Genomic DNA, 27,202 nt, shown 5'->3' with positions numbered 1-27,202 from the left:
CAGTCTGGAGAACTCCAAACTGATTCTTGAGAAGATTGTTATCAGTCTGGAGAACTTCAAACTGATTCTTGAGAAGATTGTTATCAGTCTGGAGAACTTCAAACTGATTCTTGAGAAGATTGTTATCAGTCTGGAGAACTTCAAACTGATTCTTGAGAAGATTGTTATCAGTCTGGAGAACTTCAAACTGATTCTTGAGAAGATTGTTATCATTCTCAATTGTTTTTAAGCGTTCTATCTCTGCCTTAAGAATTCTGGATTCGTCTCGTAAAGACTTTATCATATTTCTATTATCAAACCATTTGGTGCCAATGAAAACTACGAATCCCAGAAGGATCCATAGAGGTGGCGTGACAGACACCTCTTGTAAAATCTCCCACATGGTACAATTAAAAAAACTGTTAAATTCTTGAACAGTAATGTGTTCAGACATTTTATTTATAAAAGAAAAAATTTTTTACCTGCAATGATCGGTTCCTGCCAGTTGTTGGTCTCTGTGTTTTTGGAGCCTGTCCTAGAACTAGCTCTTGTAGAGCAGGCTGGCCTCGAACTCACAGAGATCCGCCTGTCTCTGCCTTCCAAGTGCTGGGATTAAAGGCGTGCACTACCACGGCCTGGCAGGCCTCAAACTCACAGAGATCCGTCTGCCTCTGCTTCCCAAGTGCTGGGATTAAAGGCGTGTGCTACCACTGCCTGGCCGGCCTCAAACTCACAGAGATCCGCCTGCCTCTGCTTCCCAAGTGCTGGGATTAAAGGCGTGTGCTACCACTGCCTGGCCGGCCTCAAACTCACAGAGATCTGCCTGCCCTTGCCTCCCAAGTGCTGGTATCAAAAGCGTGCGCCACCACTGCCCTGCCAAGTCACTTTGTGTCAGACCAAATCTGCCGCTGTGGCAGCTTTTGTTGCAAAACTGCAGGTACTTGAGCTTCCGCTAATTCAGGCAGTGGGGTTCCGCTGTAAAACTTAACCAAGGCAGGCAGAATGGGCCTGTGTGGCCGAGTATGTCTCGGACTCGGCACTGGGGCCGGAGTCACGAACTGAAAAACAGCACCCAGGAGGGTGCTGTGTTAGCTAGCGGGCTGCCCGCTTGAGTCGGGGGCAAAATAGCCCGACATTGGACGCCAAAATGTAGCGGCGTAAACGAATGCAGACAGTTTGTAAAGATATATATAGTTTTAATGTAGAAATAGACTTACAGAACCACCGTTCCCACGGAGACCAGGAGAGTAGAAGAGACAGCTCGGAGCACGCTCGCCAAATTTATAGGCAGACATTAGCCCGAGGCGAACACGCCCCCTAAGGGGCGGGACTTATCCCTACACAAAGCCACAGAGAAACCCTGTCTCGAAAAACCAAAAAAAAAAAAAAAAAGTTTCAAGTGCAACATGTAGTCTTGAAGACTACAAGGCGATATTTTGTCTATGTTGTAGGCAGATGCGGGCCAGGCGAGTAATGAGGAGTGGGCTGCTTCCCGCTGCCCGACTGGCTTAAACCGGGGCTAGTGGGCTGCTGGTTGTCCCGGCCACCCGGCTGGCTTATGCCCAAAATAACTACATGGAAATCTGTATTAATTAAATTGCTGCCTGGCCCATTAGCTCTCGCCTCTTATTGGCTAACTCTCACATCTTAATTAACCCATTTCTATTAATCTGTGTTCACCACGAGGTTGTGGCTTACCAGCATGAGTCTAATGAACATCCATCTTGGGCAGGAGAAGCATGGGGCGTCTGCCACACTGCCTTCTTGCTCCCAGAATCCAGTTCTGTCTACTCCACCCACTTAACGGCTGCCCTATCAAAAGGCCAAGGCAGCTTCTTTATTCAACTAATGAAAACAACACATAGAAAGAAGACCCTCCTACACCATGTCTATAAAATGTATCTCTTTTAAGTTTACTAGAAATTGCCAATTTTATTGGCAGCAATAGTCCCTATGGGCCCAACTGCTGGAGCTCCGTGAAGGAAAGGCTGCACATGGAGTGGAACACTCAAGTACCGACTGTCTCAAAATATTTAAAGTCCACTTTAGAATTCTACTATTCTCCTTCATTGCTTCTGATAAAAACTAAAATCATACATACTCATGGGAACAATTCAACATCACGTCTCTCCAGTCCTTAACTCACTGACCCCTCCCAAATAATCACTGTGGACAGTGTTCCTTGAGGACTGTTCTGAAGTAACAGACGATGTACTCACTAACAGGAAGGACCTGAAGGAGATCCCATCACTTGCTCTTGAAAAGATTCTGAGTTCAAGTCCCATCAAACTGTAACAGCAGTCACAGGGGATTGGACATCCCCTTCTGGCCCAAAGGGTACCAGGCATGCATGTGGTACACAGACATACATACAGGCACTCACATACATATAAAAATCTCACAATCATTTTTAACAATACATTCATTTCTGTGTTAATATAGAAAAACTGTTCATTTACACAATATTCTATCAATTCTATTGAGATACAATCTTCCTAACCTTTTATTACACAAAAATAATGTGACAATCATTCATATACATCTAAACAGTAACTTTTTTCTCTTTGGATAGATGGGGTCTTTCTGGCCTGACACCTGCTATGTAGCCTAGGCTGGACTCAAACTCAGAGCTCCATCCTCCCAATATCTTCATTTTAAGTTTCCCACTGGCTACAGTCTCCAGCTCCCCAGCCCTTTTCTGTTTTGTGATGCTGGGAATGAACTTACTGCCTCAAGCATGCTACACTGGATAATTTGTTTTGGGTTTTTTGTTTGTTTGTTTTTGAGACAGTTACTCTGTGTAGCCCAGACTGCCCTAGAACTAGTTCTGTAGACCTTGAACTCAGAGGTCCACCTGCTTCTGCCTCCCAAGTGATGGGACTAAAGTCGTGTACCATCACCGTCCAGCAAGCTGGATAGTTTCTTAAAGGTAACAATCTTTTGAGGGGGAGGGGGGTCTCATATAGTTCAGGCTGCTCTTAAACTTACTGTTTAAGTGTAATGACCCTGAACCTCCTGCCTCAACTTCCCGAGTGCTGGGATGACCCTGTGCACACCACACCCAGTTTCAGGAAGGTCTGTGAAGCCAGGAATTGAACCCAGAGCTTCAGAAGGACAGGGAAGCACTTTTACCAAGACAGCTGCATCTCCAGCACCAAGAACTGACTTTAAAATAGCACATGATAAGCAACTTAATCAAAAGGCAGAAGAATGACAAAGCAACTAATTCTGAACAAGGAAGTAAAAATTTTTGACCCAGAAAAATAAACTCAGGGTGGTAGTGACATCCTGGTTACAAGGAGGACTGTATGGGCAGGGAAAGCTAGAAAGGAGACTGATAATTTAACTAACCAAGTTCCAAAAATTTCCCTCAAATTATACACGCGAGTATACAAATAGAACTGAAAGAAGACAGGCATGGTGGCACAGACACGGAATCCCAGCTATTGGGAGGCCAAGTTCAATGCCTGCCTGAGGAACTCCAGACGCTCAGAAGCGCCAAGGCTTTGCTGTACTGAAATCCACCTCGTTCTTACGTCAGAGCTCCTACATAGCGGGATGCTTGAAGCACGAGCAAGGCAATTTACAACCAAAACAGCATTACGGATGTGGACCTGGATTTACAGGCAGGGACGGTTACCACGCTTCTTTGATCACACAGAGACACAGTACCGGAGAGTGATGGCTCTTGCCACGGGGTCATTGCTATGAATCACTGAGAAGACCCTCTTCACAAACTCGTCCACGTTGAGAATCTTCTCCAGGTGCTTTTCACTCTGCTGGGTGACTTTGAGAACACACAGCCTCAGGAAGTTGTTTCTAGAAGACACAGGAGGAAATGAGCTCACTCTAGGAAAGGGGTAACAGGGTCAGCGCAGTACGAGCGGCACTGCTTTCCAGCCTGTCACTGCCTCACCACTAAGAGCGCTAAACTGTTCCCACGGATCCCAACCTAAAGCAGCTGCAATAGCGCAGCACCGCTGTAATGCCAGGCCAGGGCACGGCTGGCCTCCCTCCTCTCCCAGGTAACCCATCACTACCTTCCTCGCTCAGGTCTGACCTGACACATATAGGGCACATGAGTGCACAGACAACAGGAGAAGGAGTGGGAGAGGTAAGCGTGGGAACAGAAAACGAGGAAATGGGCCTTTATTCAGTGCTGCTTACATAGTTCAGAAACTGCACACACATGCATCTCATGCTGCAAACCACTAAATGAGATAGGAATTTCTTAAAACAATCTGTACAAAAAACCCCACAGATTCTTATAAAATATACATACAGTATTAGAATAAGGTTGTTCTGATTTATCTTGTTCCCTAAAAAACCAATAAATTACTTTCTGAACCTTAGTTTTTATTTTTGCTAAAAATGTCATTAAATCTCATACCAAAGTGCGGTGCAATGCAATCTGCATCTACCAAGAGTACCTCAGTGGCAGGAGGTCCTAATGGGCCAGAAGGAAAGAGAGCACAAAACATGTTCTTTAGGATGCCAGGCATTACAAAGACTTACCCAACTCTGAAAACATCAGCTAACTTTAGGAATGCTGAATTGATGAGAATAGGGAATGGGTACTTCTGGAAAAGCCTAGGAAAGCGGACAACTGCTTCACACTGTTCCCCGAGTTTGCCAGACCTCAGACCTAGTGAAAAAGCACAGGAGGAACTAATCACAAACCTGCGGCTCCAGGCAGAAACAGCAAACACTGACTTACACAAGAGAAGCACCTCTGTGACTCCCATTCAAACTGAAAATGGAAGGCTGGGCAAGACCGCATGTGTCTCCAACCAACGCTCAGGAGGCCGAGGCAGGAGGACTGCAACTCAGACAATTTAAAACAGTTAACAATAAAAATGGCTAACAATCATTTGGAGGTTGGGCAGAGTGGCACATACCTACAATCACGTCACGCGGGAGGAAGAGGCAAAAGAATCAGTTCAAGGTTTGAGGCCAGCCTGGGCTTACTGTCTCAAAAAAAAAAAAAAGGAAAACACAAACAAGTGCTTTAATAGAAAACTACCCCCCAAAGCAACACCAAATAGCCCTCCAACAACTAATAAATACTTCAGTAATTTCACAAACTTTCTCTTTACTTTTTTTTATTTCATGTGTCCACATAAGTGGGTGCAGAGGGCAGAAGATGTTGTTTACCTGGAGTCACAGGTGGTTTGGGTGCTAACAGCCTAACCTGCCGTCTGGAAGGATCGCATATGCTTTTAGCTACAGAACCATCTCTTAAATTGATTCTCTTAGACACATAGCAATGAAAAATAATTTTTAAAGTGTCTTAAGACTATTCGAGAGTATAAACATCAGTGAATTTAAAAGGACTGAAGTCAGACAGATTTGATGGTATAAGTCTGTATTTCTAGATGCTCAGGCTGAGGCAAGAGGATCACAGTTAAAAACTAACTTATGTGCAGGCCGGCTGAAGCCTCAAAAAGGGGGTGGGGGAACTGAGGCATAGTTCAATGGTAGAGCTCTTGCCACGCACTCCCAGAGCTCTATGTCTACTCCCTGGCACCAAAAAAAAAAAAAAAAAAAAAAAAAAGAAAAGAAAAGAAAAGAAAAAAGAGTACAAAAGAATACAACAAGCAAGCAAAACCACACATAATTTATGTTCTCTATCACAACGGAACTGAATTAACAATCAGACAGAGAACATGATCTTCCAAGTATTTGGTAATCAAACAATGCATTGCTAAAGAGGGGGAAAGAACAACTCAGAAGAAGAAAATTTATTAACAGAACGAAAATGACAATACAGTTTATATCAAATACTCATGTTAAGAAAGAAGAGATTCCAATAAGCTATAATGTAACATGCTGACATATAATAATGCAGTCCGTATGTGCGAAAATACTGGTTTAGAGCAAATAAGAGCTTTTGAGACTAAACAGATCACAGTCATATATAAAAGTGAGGCTGTGGTTTCAGTAAGTACTGAAAAGGGGCCTTGGATTTCGGATTACTTCATGTGATTTAGTCCAGTAAAGGGTCACCAACCAGACTGTACCGTGGAGAACTAGCTGCTGAACCCTGTCTTTGTCCCAGTTCTACTAACTTTAAAGGTTCACTTGTCAATGCCGGCAGAGTAAATTTAGTCTGGTGGTAAACAGTCTCAAGAAAAATAATCTGAATCCATATGGTTTGCATGTCTATCCCCTCCCCCTTCCTTTTGACATGGTTTCTCTGTGTCACAATGCTAGCTGTCTGGAACTCACTTTGTAGACCAGGCTGGCCTTGAACTCAGAGATCAGCATGCTTCTGCCTGCGTTGGGATCAAAGTCACACACCACCACACCTGTCTGTTTACCTGTTTACTTGTAAACTCAGCTACTATGCCGGGGAGTCAGTCACCTGGCACACACAGTGGCTGAAGCCCTTCTCTCAGGACTGTGGAGTCACACCCTTGCTAACACCAACAACATTCGTGCCGACACGGGCTACAAGACAACCGTTGTCTTTGTCACGGAGGATTAAGATGTGGGAAATCGGGTGGAGATATCCCAGGGGAAGTCCTCCTGACTCTCTGGCACCCCACCAGGACTTTCACACGGCACTGAATTCAGCAGCCTCACCAGTGCATCCTCTACAATCCCTCTCTCCCACTGCGTGTGCAGCAAGAAAGGCAATGAGTCACCACTTCTTCCCACTTTCACCTTTCCGGAGCCCAGCGACCATGAAGGCCACAGGTTGAGTAATGTCACTTAGTCTTTCTCTCTGTGTGAAGGAGACCTTGCTTGTTTTCATATGGACAACTTCCAATCAACTGAGGGAAAAAAATCCTTGGTCTGATAAGAATCTACATTAGGAAAAGCTATGCTTATTACAGTAATATGTGAGACTCTGCCTTTAGCAATGTCCCCGGGCCCAATGTGCTCGTGTCACATTGCCCTGGTCCTGGCTTGTACATTATCTCTCTGAGCTTGAGGCTCATCGGTAAAACATGCACCATTTACTGCTTACAAGTATGTATTTTATTCAACTCTTCTTATAAAAAGGCTGTATTAACTTTCCCTGTATAACTTCAGCCTTTTCTTTGAAAGACTCTTATTTTCATTATGTGTATGCTGGGGGTGGTGGGAGACACATGTGCATTTTCAGCTTCCTGGAGTTACAGGCAGGAACGGAACTCTGTCCCCTGGAAAAGCAGCGTGGCCTCTCAAAAAGTCACCCATCCCTCCAGCACCAGCAAGGTTTCTAAAAACGCGAAACTCATTCTTACTGTGCACACAGGCGTGTGTGACTGCAGGCACAGGCGTACAACAGGCGTCAGTTCTCTTCTTCCATGCGGGTTCCAGAGCTCAGTCAGGGGGCCAGGCTTGCCCAGCAAGCTGTTTTACCTGGTAATCCACCTCAATGACATGACGGCACACTTTTCGGAGGTAACACTAGATGTCTTTTTTTCCTATGCCCCATCCAGATCCCTGTTCTACGTTATCTACTCTTAGCATGGGACAAGACCAACTACAATAAAGTGATATAAAATACCTTTGAGAAGGAAATTATTATATAATATTTAAAGAATAAAGTTCCTATTATAACTTTATGTTTTAGAGACAAAAAGACCTATAGCTCGGTAAGAGTAAAGGCCAAAAAAACAGCAAAATATCAATTTTTGTTTCAAGAGTATGTACACCCAATTTGAAAGTGGTGACTTTTTTTTTGGTACATCAAAAGAAAGTAAAGGCTTTCTTTAAAAATCTAGGAATAATACCGGGTGTGGTGGCGTATGCCTTTATTCCCAGCATTCGGTGGCAGAGGCAAAGGCAGGCAGATCTCTATGAGTTCGAGGTCAGCCTGGTTCCAGGACAGCCAGGGCTGTTACACACTTAAAACCCTCCCTGATTCTGGGGAAAAATAGAATCCAAGAACAGACCAGGAATACGGCTCAATTAGTGAAGTGTTTGGCACTGAATAAACCAAGGGTAGTGGCGAACACCTGTAACTGTAGGACTCGGGAACTGAGGAATGAGGGATGTGAACACCTGTAACTGTAGGACTCGGGAACTGAGGAATGAGGGATGTGAACACCTGTAACCGTAGGACTCGGGAACTGAGGAATGAGGGATGTGAACACCTGTAACTGTAGGACTCGGGAACTGAGGAATGAGGGATGTGAACACCTGTAACTGTAGGACTCGGGAACTGAGGAATGAGGGATGTGAACACCTGTAACTGTAGGACTCGGGAACTGAGGAATGAGGGATGTGAACACCTGTAACTGTAGGACTCGGGAACTGAGGAATGAGGGATGTGAACACCTGTAACTGTAGGACTCGGGAACTGAGGAATGAGGGATGTGAACACCTGTAACTGTAGGACTCGGGAACTGAGGAATGAGGGATCAAAAGTTGAAAGCCATCCTTGACTATACAGAGTTCCAGGCCATCCTGCGCTTCATGAGACACTCTCACCTATAGCAGCCCCACACAGAATCCCTAAAGGTTCAACAGGCATATTCACGGAGCTGCAAAGGGAGAACGTGGACTTGAGGGCGGATCCTTACGGAGTATCTAGTCCAGTCCTCCACAGGTTAGACACTGGTTGTTTTTCAAGACAGGGTTTCTCTGTGTAGCACTGGCTGTCCTGGAACTCCCTCTGTAGACCAGGCTGGCCTCGAACTCAGAGAGATCCTCCTGCCTCTGCCTCGAGAGTGCTGTGATTAAAGGCGTGCGCCACCACCGCCCGGCAACACTTGAGTTCTTGATGGATAACTATCTGCCCTTGCCTTCGTCCATCTCCAGTGTTTAATAAATGCATCTTTCGCATACCACTGACATTTAATATTAGTGACACTGCTACCAGCTCAGACGTGCAGGTGATTCGAGGCTAAATGATAAAGTCGCTTTCCATAATCACATTAGCAGAACTGGAATTTAACTCCCAACCCCGAAGTTTCTTCTCTTAGCTACCTGCACAAGAGAAGCTAACTCGTGGAACTTTTCTGCAGAGAAAGAGACACCCAGTCATATTTGCCAGATGTTCCCAGCTATGTGGAACCTGTTTCAGAACTCGTAATTGGCAGTCACACAAAACAAATCGCTGTAAAACGCTCCACGAACTCTTAAGGCTCTCTCGATGAAGACCTCATCTCCAGTGGACGTTTTTTAAAAATCACCTCAAAAATCATCACTGGTAGAAATGATCTCATTGACTGTTTGGGAAATGGGCAGACTGTGCCCCCAAGTGGTCAAAAGCGTCCTCGCTGGCTCGGGCCCCTGGTACAGCTGTGCCAGGCCAATCCAGCAGCCCTGCAGGCGCCGCCGCGCTTCCCGCCCCGCACATCAGCGCACGCGCCCTTCGGGCGTCTCCGGCCGCCGCCGCGGGGTGGCGCCACATCCCCCCCGCCGACGCTCCGCCTGCTCCTGCCCCTACCTTTGTCCAGCTCCATGAGAGCAGAGTTAGCGTCCAGCTCCTGCTCGCCGTAGCCGGCGTCAGCCAGAAAAGACTTGGTTGAGTTTGACGCCATGACCGGAAGAGTTGCCCGACTCGCCTCGTCACCAAGATCGCAAACTCTGCCCAGGCACCGCCATCTTCCCCCGCCGCGGTCTCGCGGATTTTTTTTTTCCCTCCCCCTCCGCGCGCCGTCAGGCAGTGTACGCATGCGCCCCAGTCGCCCCGCGGTTCGCCAGAGCCTCGGTGGGGCCCCCCGCGCAGGCGCTCAGGGAGCTCCTGAACCCTGGGTTCCCGCGGCCGAACGAGGAGGGGGTGGGGCCTCGATGGGGGCGGGGGCTCCGAGGCGCCAGGACGCGGCGGCGAGAGCCAATCAGAGGGCGTGACGTCAGTTTGGCGCGGAGTTTGGCGGCCGGGGCTTCCAGTGGCGGGAGTTGGAGGCAAAAAAACGGGTCGCGGTGCGGAGGCTGCCAGCGGCAGCTCGTGTGGGACTCGGGGGCGATCTTCTCTGCGTTTCCCTCAGCGGAGCCTTCTCCTCAGGGCCAGATGCTCTTCAACTCGGTGCTGCGCCAGCCGCAGCTCGGCGTCCTGAGGAACGGTGAGTAACGGTCCCAACGGCCGCCGGCCGACCGCTCGGCGCGGCGGGAATCACCTCCCCCGGGCGCTCCCCCTTGGATCGCTGCCCACCTTGGGCCTCGAGGTCTCCCGCGGCGAGAGCGAGCCCGGGGACCGAGGGCCGCCGAAGAAGACGGTGCCCTGGTCCCCTGCGGACGCTCCTCACCGCGGGCGAGCTCGTTGAAATCGGCGCGGAGGCCGAAGTCAGGACGGTTTGCGTGATCGGGCCTCCCGGGCCCCCTGGCTGCTGACGTCAATTTCGCGCGCTTGCACGGGGCAGTCGGGGGCGGGGGGCGCCCTGGGCCAGAGCCGTGCAGCGGTCCCTGCAGAGCTTGAGTGCTCCCTGCAAGTCAGATCAGGCTCCAGCGCGCATGGCCCCCAATTGAGGAACTCAGTCTAGCGGAGGAGACGCAACGTCTGCTTTCCCAGACCCAAAGTCCCCCCTCTCCCGTCCCATCTCTGCGGGGTCCGGAAAGTTCTAAACTCCGGAATAAAAGATGCCCGTAGCCACACCCACGAGGTGACCCCGGGTAGCAGACTGAAGGGTATTGTTCCAGATGGGGTTTTTTTTTATGCACGCGGTAGATCCAGAAATGGGATTAAATTTGTTTTTTCACTCCACGGTGGAATTCGGCCATATTCTCGTGTTAGCGTATGGAAAGCTCATTTTCTACAGTTCTTAAGGCAGTTTGTACAGAACATCAGCAATCAGACGCGTTGTGTCCTTAAACTAAATCTTTGAAGTGGGCCTAAGAAAGCAATGTTGAGAAGATGAAAAGGTCCTTAACGTCCTGCTCCCATCAGAAACTTTGTATTCGTCCTTCTTCCCTGGACACCCCCGTAGTTAGGCTCTGCCTCTTTCTTCCTAGGACTTCGCGCAAGTGACTTTTCCCGGTGTTGGGAATGGCCGCCCTACACAGTGGCTGTGAGCTGTCTTTAGAGTTTTAATGCCGCCTTCTTTTTATGTGACCAAAGAAGGCTATTCAGACTTTCTTTGTGGTACATTTTCTCTGTCCACTTCTCTCCTCTTCACAAATACTCGTTCAGCAGTAGGCACTAGAATTCATGTGTTGTTACCTCCTGAAATCAGTGCCTCTCCTTCCCCTCCATGTCGCTGTGCCACCGCTGGTCCCTTCAGCCTTCTCCCGCACCTCGGGATTCTGCTGCAGCCCCCACTCTTACATTCCCTGTATTTTAGATTAACTTTGTAAAAACTGTGGGTTGATTTTTTCATACAAACATCTTAGTGCCCCAAACTGAGTTGGCTTTTCCCTAAAACCTGTTACCTACTTTGGGGAGTGATATTATTTTAAACTAATATCCCCAGCCAAAGCTTGGGAGTCACTCAAAGACTCCATTTTCCTTACTATTACATGTTCAAAGAGTTTCCCCTAAGCTTGCTTGAAACTCTCCTTTTCACCGTCCACCACATCCTGAGCCTGTCCCGTTTTCACCGTCCATTTTTCCAAATTGAACCCTGACACTTTGCTCTCTGTATTATAACAAGCCTCCAAAATGTGCTTTTATTTCCTTTCCTCACTTATGTTTGTAAAATGGAAATATGATTACTCTTGTGGATTTTAAATCACATCTAAAGGTTTTTAGTATAATCTTAAACACGAAAAAGGTGTGATTTCTAATCTTATTTTGAATGTTAGCATCTTGAGATTTAAAATGCTAGTAAACTTTAACTGCATCTGGTACTATAAACAGCATAGCAACTGGTAGTGTGTTCGCTAATAAATGAACAGACTAACTACATGGTTGTATTTTCTTCTGAATTTATTTCTTATTCTCCCCTCCCCCCAATTTATCCTATTGTAATGTGTCCTTGAAAAGTTTTTTTTTTTAATGTGTGTGTGTTTTGTTTGTTTTTGTTCTTCAAGACAGGGTATCTCTGAAACTTTGGAGCCTGTCCTGGAACTAGCTCTTTTAGACCAGGCTGGCCTTGAACTCACAGAGATCTGCCTGCCTCTGCCTCCCTAGTGTGTTCTACTACCTTGAAAAGTTCTTATCACCCTTTCATACCCCCATCAAAAAACCAGTATAGTGCTTTTTTTCTGTGGTTTTAATGCTAGTGAGTCCTGAAAGTTTCCATTGGTATGAATTATCACCATAGATACTAACAGTAGGCAATTGTTAGAAGCTAAATAACGTTTTACAATGTTTTAAACAAAGCAAAAATTTATTGAAAAATGCATCTTTTAAAGAAATGGATTTATGATATCATAAGAAATATGTCTTATCAATTGTCTCATGATTAAGATGTCACTAATTTTTATTTAAAAATATGTCATAGACACTTAGACAATGCAAGGTGTGTATGACGCAGATGTGAGACCACCTTCCTTTATAAGAATAGAAGGGGAAGAGGCAAAGGCGCCAGGAAAGGGAGTCCCCACCCTCCCAGCTTTTGAAAATGATGCTGTGTGGAAGCTATGGAATGTCAGGGTGGTGACCCTCTGGAAACAAGAGGCCTTATTTCTTGTATTTCTTGTATGGCCCTCATCAGCTTTCCATTGAGGAAGGAATGGGCTTTTCCAGCTGAGTGTGGGGGCAGGGCAACACTACAGGTTTCTGTTGGGGAGCTGCAGAGGGATGGCCGAAACTCAACAAGTCGCTTTAGCCGCTTGTTGCTTGACCAGTAGTGCAGGTAAAGAGGCAGATTTGATGGGTTGGCTTAATTGTGAAGTTCCAGAGCATATTGTAGCTGCAGTTTTACTTGGTTTCCTTTTGAATTTGTGTGTTGTAGCCATTAGACTCTAAAAATCCTACACCGCGTGCGTGTACATTTCTTTAGGAAAATTTCCAATTTACTCTTTTAGATAGGTGTTTGTGAACCTAACATTCTTTTTGTGGTCTTTCACAAATTATTTACAATGATATTTGTTGTTAAAATTATGGAGCAATGTCCCCATGAGCAATTATTAAATCTAGTTTAAGTTTCTTTTCTACTTTCTGCTCATTCCTTCTCAGACTAGATTTGGCTGAGGTCCTGCTGGGCTAAGCTGTCTTCTCTGTGAGAAGAGTTCCCTCTCTCGTCGCTTTATCAAGTCCTTCTGCTGTGCAAAGGAAGGCAGTCATACGTCCCCATCTTAGACCTTGCAGCATGTCTCAAGATCTACAAATTTCTGGGTGTCCATTACAGATTTTTAAATGAACAAAAATGTGAGAATTGGCAATGCCCTAAGATGGGAGTTTAGCGTTTGCAGTGGTCTCAACTTCTCTGCTCCTTAGTTACTAATTACTTGTTGAATAAATGTTTCTCCTACTGAGGCTGAACATGCGGTAGTGGTGCACACCTTTAATCTCTGCAGCACTCAGGAGGCACAGACAGGTGCATCTCTGAGTTTGAGGACAGCCATGAACTACACAAAGAAAACAAAATATCAAAGTTTTTGACTGCTAATACGTTCCAGGGCTTCAAGGAGCCCGAGCAGTAAAATCTATGCAAATCTGAAACATTCTTGTCCTCAAGTATTTTGGATAAGAACATTGAACAGAGCCAACCCTGAGGACATGAATGCAGAAGAACCGGCCCTGCCCCTCACTCATTGCTGTCAGGGTGAACTAGCCAGGGCGATGCTGGAGAACTAACTTGGTGATGAGGACGGAGAAGTAGTCTGCTGGAGCAGTCTGTAGACCCAAAGCTCAGGATCTCCGCAATACAGGGCAACAGCAGGGTATCCAAGGCGTCTCAATGAGTGCCCAGCATCAGAGGCCTCAAACTAGACCAGTGACTCTTTTCAGTGAACACTTACAAGTAAAGATATATGGACAAAAGGGTTTACTGTGTGACTCCCTGTGTCATACATACTGCGGCTTCCATGACAAGATTGTTAGGTTTTTTCCTCTTTTTCTTTTAAATTTTGTTTTAATTTTGGGGAGCATTGCAGAGGCAAAGGGCAGATGCGAAGGGACGGAGAAATGAATGGAATCAAGATGCATGATGTGAAAGACAGATTGAATAAATAAAAAGAAAGTAAAAAGATAAACTAGTAAGAGAACAAAAGGAATATTCAACCTTTGTATACTTAAAATGAACCAACTTACATATTAATATAAACTAAATTTTGGATAATGACTTACTATTTTAGGATCGTGATGTACATTAGAAACTTGCTTTCTTTCTGAATGAAATGAAAATTTAAGTCATTTTCCAAAGCCTCCCTGACCTTGCTTCTTTTAAGTCATTCTCACATGTATTAAGATGCTATGAGTGCGTTCCTGTTAGAATTATAGGATTCTAGAATTCACTCTTAGGGAAAAAGAAGTTTAAATTACTAGCGAATATGGTACTAACTACAGTAGGCAGGTTGATACAGTAACCCTGTGAATGTTGATTGTATATGATTTCTGTTTACTTGAGAGTTTCTCATTAGAGACTCAAAATGGACTTGTCGTGGAAGGAGTAACAGTTTAATTGTTAATGCTTACAATTTAATTGGTAATATTTTGGCTGTTTCTTTGCTACAAGTCAGGTCTCTTTAATGTACAAGGACACTGGTGATAATCATAACTAATTTTCTACTTTTAAGGTGGTAAAACCAAACTGGTGGCCACGCCTTTAATCCCAGCACTTGGGAGTCAGAGGCAGGTGGATCTCTGTGAGTTCAAGGCAAGCGTAGGTTACATTGTGAGTTCAAGGACAGCCAGAGCTCTGCATAGTGAGATTCTGACTCAAAACCTATACATACACACACTCTAACCTAATTGGCCTCCACAGAAGTTAGAGTTTGCTTTGATTATCCCCCCTTTTTTTCTTGGAGAGTCCTAGATAGTGAGTGGATCTAAGTTAAATATGTAAAGTTCTATATGAACGAATATTTAGCCAAGTATGGTAGCTCATACCAATTATCCCCATCATTTGAGAGGCAGAAATAGGATCATTGCAACTTCATGCCTCAAAAGACAGGCCACAGAACTAACAACACTTTTCTCCAGATTCGTGGGAAATGCTAAAACATGTTTACATTTTCATTCTTAAAGGAGTTGTCTTGTTTTAGGGTGGTCTTCACATTACCCTCTGCAATCCCTTCTAAGTGGTTATCAGTGCAACTGTAATGACGAGCACACATCGTACGGAGAAACAGGAGTTCCTGTTCCTCCTTTTGGATGTACTTTCTGTACAGGTAAGGGAATGACCGCGCTAAACCGGAGCAGAACTTTATTTCCTACTTAGAGGGAAAATACACTTGGAAAAAAAGTAACTTTGATAGACATTAAAATTATTCTAAGTGTTCAACTATGGTTTATATGGTAGAGGTTTTTAAAATGAGTTTTTCAGTCATCTTAAAAATGTGAGCAGAAATAGAAATTCTTATCTCCAGTCTTATAGTTTAATATGGTTTATAAAAGGGAAACACCACCAGCAGGCTTGATCAGCTGGTGGTCTGTGTCTTACTTTTCTTTGCCATTGTCCAGTACCACTCTTGATTTAGCTCTTTTCAAGTCAGAATATCTGGAGACAATTTTGATGGTTTTTGAGTTGTTTTTTATTTGTTTTTAATGTGTGTGTATGTCTGTGCGCCACAGAGGCCAGAAGAAGGCCTTGGATCCCTAGGAACTGGAGTTACACACAATTGTGACCTGCCATGTATATGTGGGAATCAAATCCCAGTTCACTGTAAGAGCAACAAATGCTCTTGACCTCTAAGCCATCTCTCCAACCCTGTTTTGAATCATTAAATACATTTGTGCTCATTTGGAAACTCGTCATGTGTTCTTTTTTTCTATTCAGCTCCCAGTATGGAGCATATATTAGCAGTTGCCAATGAAGAAGGCTTCGTCAGGTTATATAACACAGAGTCACAAACTAGCAAAAAGACATGCTTCAAAGGTAAGTCTCTTAAGTTTTGACATTTTTAATTCATAAAGCCTTTGGTAAATTACTATTAATGTAGATGTAGTGAACTTAGGACACAGTATTAAGATGGTGGTCCGGCTTGGGTGGAATACATGCACATGTAAGATCAGTGAGCCATAAGTTCCTCCACAGGAGGAGGGGTGAGAACATGCACACCTTGAATGTCAGACTAAAGTTGTTTCCTTGTTAGGACTTGAAGGTTTAGGCCTAGGGAGTATTTGAGAAGATTCAACTTTAGAGAATGCTTCTAGTACTCAGACAGTTATTTATATCAGGGAGGGCTTTGGGTAAATGCATGCCATGTTTACTTGCGTTGGAGGCCAGAGGTTGGAGTTACATGTTTGCCTGTAGTAGTCTGCCTTTCTTTTTGAGACAAGGTCTTTCATTGAACTGGAGGTCATTAGTTTTATTATACTGTGTGGGTGCTGGGATTTGAACTTGGGCTTTACTTCCTGAGCCCTCTCCCCAGCTTCAGTGGCTTTAGATGGCAGCTCTCACATGTATCGGGGAGATGTGTGATATCTATGACTCCATAATGCACTTTGGTCCATTGACAGTAGAGTACTAGCCACTGTCTTATCATTAACACTTGAAGGTGTTTAAACTTCTCTTGGTATCACTGTCATAGCACACAGTCTGGATATGTCACACTTATATTTTCTTTGTTTAGAATGGATGGCTCACTGGAATGCTGTCTTTGACTTGGCCTGGGTCCCTGGTGAATTTAAACTTGTAAGTGACTTTTATTAGGCCTGAGTAGATGCAGAGAAAAGATTTCTTTCTTAAATTTAACTATATCATTTTTTTGGAAGGTTACAGCAGCGGGTGATCAGACAGCCAAATTTTGGGATGTAAAAGCTGGTGAGTTGATGGGAACATGCAAAGGTCACCAGTGCAGCCTCAAGTCTGTAGCTTTTTCCAAGTTTCAAAAAGGTAGGTTGTTTATCATTTTATCTCCTTAAGGTGGGGAGACACAGTGCCTTAGTTCTTCCTGTCTTTGCCCTGTCAAAAGTTGTTTATTTAATCTAGCTAGGGGTTGGGGATTTTAGTATAACTAAAAATCTTAATGAAGTTGGTTAAGGCCCATTAAATTTTTTTCATTTATTTTTTAATGTGTATGGATGTTTTGCCTGCATGTATGTCTGTGTACTGCATGTGTGCTGTGCCTATGGAGACCGGAAGAGGGCTTGGATGCCCTGGAACTAGAGCTAAGAAGGTTATGAGTCACCATGAGGGTGCTGAGAATCAAACCCAAGTCCTCTGGAAAAGCAGCGCTCTTACTTCTGAGCTCTCTCCAGCCCCTTGTTTCCATTCTTAGGCGTTTTCTCCTGCTTGTCCTAGGAAGTTAAAAAGTCTTACAGCAATTTTGATTTTTTTTTCCTATGGCCAACTTTGAAGATGGATAAGATAGTATTATTGTTAAATATTTGAATTTTTTGAGATAGGGTCTTACTATGTAGCCATGAAGACCTTACTATGTAAACAGCCTGGCCTGTAATTCCCGGAGATTCCTCTGCTTCTGCCTCCTGCATACTGGTATTAAAGGCATATGCTATTGTGCTTGGCAAAATACCCTTTTTAAAAAAAGGAATATTTTCACTTATATTCAGGAATATTAAGCTGAGCTATTGAGTTGGGTTTTGGCAAAGTTAAATTTTTTCTATTATTTTCTTGAGACAGAGTCTCAGACTACCCAGAACCTTGTGATGCCCCCACCTCAGCCTGCCAAGTCAGTATTACAGGCGTGCACCTCTGCTCCCAGTTCACAAAGCTTCTTTATTCTGCTGTAGTTGCTATTAAGCTGAAATTCTGAAGACTCGGTGTATGTCATGTGTTTCAGTAGCCACATAACTTTTCATTAACATGTATGTTGTGTGAAGTTAAAAATGCCCGTCTTTAGCCAGGCAGTGGTGGCGCACGCCTTTAATCCCAGCACTCGGACACAGAGGCAGGTAAATCTCTGTGAGTTCAAGGGCAGCCTGGTCTACAGAGCGAGAAAGAGAAGCACTATATCTTTCAGTGCCTTTGCTTATTTTTTAAAAGTGTACACGGGCGATGGTGGCGCACGCCTTTAATCCCAGCACTCGGGAGGCAGAGGCAGGTGGATCTCTGTGAGTTCGAGACCAGCCTGGTCTACAAGAGCTAGTTCCAGGACAGGCTCCAAAACCACAGAGAAACCCTGTCTCGAAAAACCAAAAATAAAAATAAAAAAAAGTGTACATGTGGATAAGTGTATGCCAGTGTCATATAAAAGAAAAGACATTGGGTTGTACATGGAGCTAATGGGCTTCTCTCCTGACTTGCTAGTATATGAGTTAGCCTAGTTGGAAACTGCCCACAAGTTCTCATAGTTTGGTCAGTGGAACAGGTTAGGTGGTAGCCTGCACAGAATGACTTATAGCTAACATTTTTTTTTAGACTTTGCAATATCATTTTGATTGGGTCTTCATTTCTTAATTCAGTTTGGTTAGTATTTAATATCATTTAATTAATGAAAGTAATTGTGAGCATTAAAAGGTGAGGTGTGAACTCACTTTTTAAAACCTAGAGACTATAAATGCCCAGTAGAGATTTTGAATGGAATTTGTTTTGTTTTGTTTTTTAAGTTTTATAGTAGTGTAGTAGAAAAGTTCCTTGGCCCAGTCATTCAATCTTAAATGAACAGGATGCAGGTGATCCTAACTGGACATGATGATGGCTAATGAAATTTATCTCCCCTCGATGCTACCTTCTAAAGATTGGTAAATGAGACATATGTACACTTACTTTGTTTGGCCAGACAGAAGAAGATAGCGTTAGAATTTCTGGTAGATAATTAAAATTACCTAAACTTATTACTAAGTCTTCTAAAAGTTTGTATATATTTGAACCTTTCTCATTTCTTTAGTTTGAAGCCAGTTCCTCACCCTAAGTCGGTGGTTCTCAACCAGTGAACATTGGTTAGCTGAAGATTTTTTAAACATGCTAATTAATTAAAGGGTAATCTCTGGGAAGTGAGCCAGGTGATTTTTTTTTTTTAAGACCTCATCACGGATTTAGGACCTTGCACAGCTAAGGTTGAGGAATGTTTTTATAGCTTTTTAATTTAAACTTATTTTGAGAATTTCATCTGAGTACTACATTTATTGCATCATTTCTACCCCTTCCCCTCCAACTCCTCCCATATAACTCCACCTTCTCAAATTTATGATCTTTTAAATTATTTTTGCATACACATGTATGTATGTGTCAGGTGTCTGTAGCTGTGTGGTCACTGCTAATCTTACAGTCAATTTCTGCTTGATTATAGGCAACCCTCCCAACAATTTTGTTTCTTGATTTCCTCATTATTAATCACGAGTATGATAAAGCTTATAGCCATTTGGAGACAAGACCCAAAAGTGTAAAAAAAAAAAAGTTCTATGAGTTTTGAACTTTGGTTGACTAGGAAAGTGGGCCATATGTACAAACTGGCTATATGACCGCTTTGTGGTATGATTAAGGGGAAGGCTTTATTCTACATAGGAGAGAGAACAGCCAGAAAGACTTCTGGAAGAGTCTAGAACAGAGAAAGTAGTAGACTGAACATGGCCAGAGACACAAGAGCAGAGATAGAGGGAGAGGTGAAGTAAGAGGAGGGTGGACAGAGATAGTGTAGCTGAAATAGCAGGGATATATGGAGAATGAGGAGCTGGGGGTAGGAGGAAGCCCCTGCGCTGGGGAAGTTTAGGGTAGAGGAGGTAAGAAGAGCTAGAATGCTATCATGGACTGAAATGTATAAGAGGAGGCCAGCATGGGCTTTCGCATGCTAATAACACCACAGATAGCTATTTGTACTTCTTCCTGTTGGATTTGGGGGAAGAGGAGTTTCCTTTGGACCTGACAGTAGGTACAGTACAACCTACTGAGTCCTTTGAGAGTTGCTTGTGTATACATGTATTTAAGAATGACCACTGGGGATTAAAAACTTATCAGGGGCTGGTCCATAGAGAAAATTGATTTCCCTCTCTCTGCAACCATTGATTTCCTGTAGTCTTCATCTAAGGATGAAGTCTTGTGAAATTTCCTCTACCCATGCTTCGTGTTGGCTGGTACTGTCCTGTGGTCCTTGATTAGGCAGCCACATTATTGAGATTTCAAAGGTGCAGCAGCCATTATATCTTGAAGACGCTGTCTCAAAGCAGCTGTTGTGCTTGTCTGGCCCTTTGACACTCCAGCTCCTGTCGTGTTCACTAGACTTGTGTGCAGGGCTATGCTATAGGTGTGCCCGTTGAGGTGGGCACAGCATTTCGGATAGCTATGGTTTCTAAATAGTTTGTATCTGCTGCAAAAAGGAGCTGCTTTGATGAGGGCGGACACCACTTTTACCTGACTGAAAACTGCATACCTTAGAATTTGCTTATTTAAACAGTTTTTTAGTTTATTGAGAGCTGCACAGTAATTGATACAGGAAGGCAGTGACTCGTTTAGTTTGTTAACCTCAATCACGTCATCCAGAGACGCGACTGAGTCTGGAGACAGAAGTCTCCAGCCTCCTACTCCATCAGCTCTTCCTGTAACAGAGCCCTCACCACCTCCAAAGGAAGGCGGACTCATTTGCTGTGGTTTAGTCACTTGATTTAGTTAATTCCTACAAAATTGTGTATTTTTGTTCATTATCTACAAAGCTCTCATGCTATTTTGGTACTTTGTTCAATTTATAGCTATTATAGTTGAGTCAGTTGGTTAAATGCTCACTTTCCCATATAAGAAGCAGAATTTCTTTTTAATTTTTTTTTTATTTATACACACATTTTGCACTGAACCTAGGGTCTTGTGTATATTGGGTGAATACTATGTTACTGAAGCCATGCACCTAACTTTCACTTTTACTTAAAAAATAAAACCTTACAAATAGATGTCAGCTCTATGTTCTGTTCCATCCTTCCATGTCCAGAGCAGTCTTTTTGCAGATGGCATGATACTGCATATTCTCATGCTTGGACAGTACACTCGCCAAACTGGGGTATGGGCTTTATAGTCGTGTCGTGCTGCCAGGAATACTTCTAGGAGTCACCTTTCTCATCTGTAAAATAGGAAGAGTAATGCCCACCTACTAGATTGACAGAAAAAAATCAAGATAATGTGTGAAAAACATATAACATAGTTTATATTATGTAAGGTAGTAAGCTCTCCTCTGTGTTAACAATTGCTTGGTCATTTTACTAGACTCTGTAGTGCCAAATACAGGACTTTTGGAGAAATTTAAATGGAAATATGTCTTTGACTAGTTTTGCCAACATCTTGATGAACTCTTTCCCACAGCCGTATTCTGTACAGGTGGGAGAGATGGCAACATTATGATATGGGACACAAGGTGCAACAAAAAAGGTTAGTTTTCTATTGATTCTGATGAATGTGGTATCACCTATGCATAGTAACATAATATGCTCACAATAGAATGGCAATGTCAGTGTTCTCATCGGACACCAGCAGGGGGCACTGTGTTCACAGTCCTACTGTTCTGCTCATTGCTCAAATCTCAAGATAATTATTACAAAGCTATTAACTTACGTGTTTTTGTTTTGTTTGTTTGTTTTGCTGTTGTTATTTTATTTTTTTGAGACAGGGTTTCCCTGTGTAACAGTTATAGCTGTCCTGAAATTTGTGTTTTTAATCTTAATATTGTCTCTGAATTATAATTCAATTTGCCTAAATTATTGATAGAATTGAAACTACTAATGCATAGGTTCACTGGATAAAGGTTTGCTTCGGGTGTTTTGTTTGTTTTTAATTTTCATTTTGGGGCCGGCAAGACACCTCATCAAATAAAGGTGCTTGTCCTCAAAGCCTGACTACCTGAGTTGAGTTCTCATATGGTAGAAGGAGAGAACAAAGTCCCTCAGGTTGTCCTCTGACACCATGGGATATTCCCCTCCCTCACCCTTCACTAAAAAATACATTTTCCCTTTTACTTTTAAAGAAGTGGATGAAATTAAAGCGTGTATTGTGCTGTGCTGGTGTAAAGCATGTGGTCATTGATGTGCTTACTGCTAGTTTACATATTGATTTAAAAATATTAATAAGCTATTTTGTGGAGCAGTTTTTGCTTCATAGCAACATTGAAGTGCTCAACACCTGTACATACACAGCCTTCGCAGTATCAGCACCCTACATGCAGTTGGTTGTAGATTTTTCAACTGGTAAATGTTCTTTTTTTTTCAACTGGTAAATGTTTATTGACACTTGATCACCCCAAATCCATAATTTGCATTAGGGTTCATTCTTCATGTTATATATGATATGGATATTAACAAGTAGATGATATGTGTCTTCCATTATAATACATAGACTAGTTCATCGCCCTAAACTAAGTCTGTGCTCTGGTGTTCGTATCTGCTTCCTCACTAAGCCTTGCCTCCACTTTTGTTTTTTACCTGTCTCCGTGGTTTAATTAACTGTTTTATATTTTACTAGTTAGCCAAAATTTTAAGGTCCTGTGTAAAAATGTTCAAATGTTATGTTCTGTTTGAAATTAGAACATTAAAATCAATTTTCTTGGAACCTTTCAGATGGATTTTATAGACAAGTGAATCAGATCAGTGGAGCTCACAATACTGCAGACAAGCAAACCCCTTCAAAACCCAAGAAGAAACAGAATTCAAAAGGACTTGCTCCTTCTGTGGTAAGGTTTAGAGAAGGATATATATAACTAGGGTTTGTTGTTGTATATGTTTCAGCTGGCCTGGAATATGAGGTACATGGCTTCAGTAGCATAGCATTTCCCAGTACAGCTATGAAGTAGCAACGAAAATAATGTTATGCTCACATGAGGAACTGTATTAAAGGGTCACAGCATTAGGAAGGTTGGGAACCACTGCTCTAAAACAATGGTTAAAAAATAAAAACAAACTGAGTCATTGCTAACTACTTAAAATGAACATCTTAAGTAACTGCAAGATCTTCTCCCAATCTTGAGGATATAGGTTCAGTGCTTAATAAACCCAGAGGAAGTGAGTGAATTGTCACCCGGGAGTGGGGGCTGTACCCTGGCTCTCAGAACTAACAAGCAGGCTGACTAACATTGTTTCGGCTACCCAGAGCCAGTCCTTGGCATGCATGATGCCTTATTTCAGTCTTTGCTGGCACTCTTGCTCCCTGCAGAGTATGCAGGTCTCGTGTCTCCCAATGTTCTGAGAATGGCCTGCAGATCTCTTATTTACTCTGGGCTACCTGGGTCTTCCCAGTTCCCTGGATGTAGCCTAGGAAGAGTGACTCACAGTCACTCGGGAGTTGGTAGTATTGGGGTGGGGGAACTGCCCTGCTTTGGAAGGTGACTGGTTGCTTCTTACAGCATTGAGGGCAGCTACAGGCATGTGTGGGAAGTCAAGTTCAGCTTATAGGACCCCCCCCCAGCCCCCTGCAGCAGCCTGGCCTTTTTGTCTTAGATGGCTCATACATGCCTGCAAATATGACCATCTTATAGCCTGACACTGCTACAAGGTATGAAGTAGACAGAAGCTCAAGCCATGCCCGTGGTACATCTTTTTTCTAGAAAAGGACATGGCCGTTGATTTCATTAATGCAGTTTTCTGATGTTCCTGGTATGTAAGGTCTGAATAAATACTTATCGAAAAGTATAACTGCTATACTATTATGACTGAAGGCTGCATCCTTCATTGGGTTGACTGCAAGAGAACTTGTGGGGCAGTGGCCCTTGGGAGATAAGGCTCTCCTAACCTGCACCTTCCCTGCACATGTAACAAATGGCTTGCATGGAGAGATCAGATGAGCCAGTTCTCCTGTACCATGTGGATTCTGAGTATTAAACTCAGTTCTTCAGGCTTGGAAGCAGCTGCCTTTACCCATGAACCATTTTACCAACCTAGGGAACGTGTGGGTGTGGTTTGTTTGGTGAAGGTTGTTTTTGTGGTTTGTTTGTTTTTTGAGACAGGATCTCTACATTGCCCTGGCTGTCCTGTAACTGTAGATAGGTGGGCCTCAAGCTCAAAAGATATCTGCCTGCCTCTGTCTGTCTCCCAATGGGATTAAAGGCATGTTTCCTTTTTTTGTTTTTGTTTTAATTATGACATCCTTTTTCCACTTCCTTTTACTTCCCCTACTCCTCCCTGATCTCCCTCAAAATCATGGCTTCCTTGTCTTTGTTATTGCTGTATATATATATACACACACACACACACACACACACACACACACACACACACACACACACACACACATATATATATATATATATATATATACACTGTATATATATATATACACACATACATACATACATACCTAAATATATTTAAGTATAACCTATTGGGTTTGTTTAGCGTATGTGATTTCAGGGCTGTCTGCATGGTATTGAATAACTGTGAATAGGAGTCCTTCCTAGGAGAGACTTTCTCCTACGTTCAGCATTCCTTAATTGCCTGTAGTTCTTTGTCTATGTGTGGGGCCCTGTGAAATTTCCTCCTTCCATGTTAGCCTGTCTGGTTGTGTTGTGCTCGGGGTCTTCTTTAGGCAGTCATATTTATTGTAAAGGTATGCTTAACAGTGAGGCTTCCTGACATTTCTAGAAGACACAATCTCACAGCAGCTTCAGGAAAGCTAATTTTAAGTACCTTGTTCTCAAACTGGTGAAAGCTGTGATGACCAAAACAGAATTTCCTTCTTTTTCTCTCTTGTGCTATTAGGATTCCCAGCAGAGTGTTACTGTGGTCCTCTTCCAGGATGAGAACACATTAGTCTCAGCGGGAGCCGTGGATGGGTAAGAGACTATTTCTTCTTTTTCCCCAGTGCCTTTTGAGAGCTGCTGTAGTACCTAGTCTCATTAAACTGATTATATATGTGCCTTTCTCTCAACATTGTGGGTGCTATAGTTGGGAAAAAGTTTACAGGTCACAGTAGAAAATAAACGGCCAGAACTCCTCAAATAAGTGTGATAATTCATGGGCTATGCTTAGCACATAGGGACAGTGTTTGGTGTTGGGGGGTGGTGAAAGCTTGCTTGTCTTTTAATGGTACACTTAAGACCTATCTCTATATACTTATCTATGATTGATCTAAATTTTGATGGCCAAGTAAGTCTGTAGTGCTTATTCATTTCTCTTTCTACAAAGTCCTGTAGAAAACAGGTTATTTATGTGCAGGAACTCTTTAAAGTGTACCTCTTTGCCAATTATATTTCCAAATGCATTATTATATTCAAGGTTTGTTTTATTTGGTTTTGGGTTTCTCTGTAGCCTTGACTGACTGTCCTGGCACTCGTTTTGTAGACTAGGCTGACTTTGAACTAACAGAGATCTGCCTGCTTTGCCTCCTGAGTGCTGGGATTAAAGGTGTGCACCGCCACTTGGTTCTTTCAAGATTTTGATTTAAAATGTCTTACTAATTAATACTTCTATTATTTCCTGTGGGCATTAAAATCCTTACATGAACCAAGTTCTTAAGCAAGAATGGGGAGTTACCTAAAGTTACCTCTGTGTCTGTGAATTAATATGAAAGTTTGCTGTTTATTTCTAAAGATGCTGCCGTTTTATGACAAGTGTGTAATTTCTGATTACCCACAAAATAGGAATAAGGATGAAGACAGTTAGCCCAGTGGATGAAATGAAAAGCATTTTCCCCTTTCACAGGAAAAAGTGTTTAGTTAAGGAGTTATGTGCAGAAAGAGGGCATGGAGTATGCACCCTGCATTTCAGGGGAAAATGACTTGGGAAGGTTTTTTTTCTAGAGGAACAATGAAACAGCGACAATCGGCATCTAACTCCATTTTCCTTTTCCCGCTACCCTGGAGTAAGTGCCAGTGACTCATCACTGGGTCAGATCACATCTGTTTCCGTTTTGTACAAGCTGTAAGCTTGACATTGCAAACAATAGCATGAGACAGTTAAGTTGAATTACCAGTGAGATGTCCTCAGTGCAGCTGGGCAGTGTGCCCAAGAAGACAGATTAAAAGTCATTTCACACTCACATAAATAAAATTGTTGGAATAGGTTTATACCGGTGGTTCTTAACCTGTGGGTTGTGAGTCCTTTGGGGGTCAAATGACCTTTCACGGGGTCATCTAAGACCATCTGCATGTCAGATATTTACATCATGATTCATACCCTTAGCAAGATTACAGTCGTGAAGTAGCAGCGAAATCATTGTATGATTGGGGGCATCACATGAGGAACTGTTGCAGCATTAGGAAGATTGAGAATCACTGGTCTAGATAATCTATAAGATACTTATCTTGGTTTTTAGGATAATCAAGGTATGGGATTTACGCAAGAATTATACTAATCGGCAAGAACCCCTAGCGTCCAAGTCTTTCCTGTACCCAGGTACCAGCACTCGAAAACTAGGTGAGCCTTTGCTTTGTAGGTTTTGGGGGCTAAATGTGAATTTCAATTAAAAAAAAATGTTTTAATACCAGGCTAATTTTCAGCAAAGACTTAAGAAACAAAATACATGGTTGTGAGATAAAAATCTCAATATAGTTTTGATTTCTATATGCTTTAGAAATAATTATCCTATGGCATGAACTGTTTCTGTCCCCACAGTTTAGCCTCATTGACTTCCTATTAACTTTTTCCAGGGTATTCAAGTTTGGTTTTAGATTCTACTGGCTCTACTTTATTTGCCAACTGCACAGATGACAACATCTATATGTTCAACATGACTGGCCTAAAGACTTCTCCAGGTAAGATATTAGTCATTCAGATTCTCTTATCGGATAACTAATACTTGCTCTTTTGCTAATGATGTCAGTAATGGTTTTTGTTTTTGTCATGTTTTCCCAAAATAAACATTAGCCACAAAATGATGGACTCTGCCATCTTTAATTAGTTCCTGTGGTATTTTCAGGAGTGTATGTTCCTGTGACCGTTTCACAAGTAAACAGACTCCTACCATGTGTGGAGAGTAGTGAATCTCCTGAAGCCATGTCCTTTGGCCTATGTTTAGGGTTATCATTAGTCTCTTTTTAAGGTTTACTTACTTATTTTTGAAGATTTATTTGTTTATTATGTATTCAATATTCTGCCTGCATATATCCTTGCAGGTCAGATAAGGGCATCAGATGGGTGGTTGTGAGCCACCATGTGGCTGCTGGGACTTAAACTCAGGACCTCTGGAAGAGCAGTCAGTGCTTTTAACCGCTGAGCCATCTCTCCTGCCCCAGGTTTACGTATTTATATGTATGCATTTTTTGCTTGCATGTTTATATACCAGTACATACGTAGTGTCTGTGGATGTTAGAAGAGGGTATCAGATCCCCTAGAACTAAAGTTATAGATGGTTGTCAGCCACCAAATGGTTGCTGGGTCCTCTCTAAGAAGCATTGCTGTAAACCACTGAACCATCTCTCCAGCCCCTAAGATTAT

The 27,202-nt window shown here is 43.0% G+C and overlaps 2 protein-coding genes across 5 annotated transcripts in view; one reads left to right on the top strand and one right to left on the bottom strand.

The window, feature by feature from the left end:
* The window catches only part of Ints7 (integrator complex subunit 7), a 502,168-nt gene extending 492,470 nt beyond the window's left edge, over nt 1-9,698 (bottom strand). Inside the window, exons 1-3 of one of the 4 annotated variants that reach the window (XM_075989499.1) lie at nt 9,365-9,698; nt 4,495-4,624; nt 3,652-3,798 (exon numbers count right to left, since the gene is read on the bottom strand). In XM_075989499.1, the coding sequence (XP_075845614.1) occupies nt 3,652-3,798; nt 4,495-4,624; nt 9,365-9,593 (506 nt within the window). In that variant the 5' untranslated portion in view covers nt 9,594-9,698. The remainder of the gene's footprint in view (nt 1-3,651; nt 3,799-4,494; nt 4,625-9,364) is intronic. The other 3 variants (XM_075989496.1, XM_075989498.1, XM_075989497.1) reach the window with 3 other exon arrangements.
* Nucleotides 9,699-9,775: 77 nt separating this feature from the next.
* Dtl (denticleless E3 ubiquitin protein ligase adapter) overlaps nt 9,776-27,202 on the top strand; it is a 36,619-nt gene continuing 19,192 nt past the window's right edge. The window contains exons 1-10 of the mRNA XM_075989500.1: nt 9,776-9,980; nt 15,004-15,129; nt 15,738-15,836; nt 16,534-16,595; nt 16,676-16,796; nt 21,147-21,212; nt 22,394-22,506; nt 24,527-24,600; nt 26,082-26,182; nt 26,416-26,520. Coding sequence (XP_075845615.1) covers nt 9,929-9,980; nt 15,004-15,129; nt 15,738-15,836; nt 16,534-16,595; nt 16,676-16,796; nt 21,147-21,212; nt 22,394-22,506; nt 24,527-24,600; nt 26,082-26,182; nt 26,416-26,520 — 919 coding nt within the window. The 5' untranslated portion in view covers nt 9,776-9,928. The remainder of the gene's footprint in view (nt 9,981-15,003; nt 15,130-15,737; nt 15,837-16,533; nt 16,596-16,675; nt 16,797-21,146; nt 21,213-22,393; nt 22,507-24,526; nt 24,601-26,081; nt 26,183-26,415; nt 26,521-27,202) is intronic.

Source organism: Microtus pennsylvanicus, chromosome 10 (assembly GCF_037038515.1).
Source record: "Microtus pennsylvanicus isolate mMicPen1 chromosome 10, mMicPen1.hap1, whole genome shotgun sequence".
NCBI lineage: Eukaryota > Metazoa > Chordata > Mammalia > Rodentia > Cricetidae > Microtus > Microtus pennsylvanicus.
This window is presented reverse-complemented; position numbering and strand designations above follow the sequence as displayed.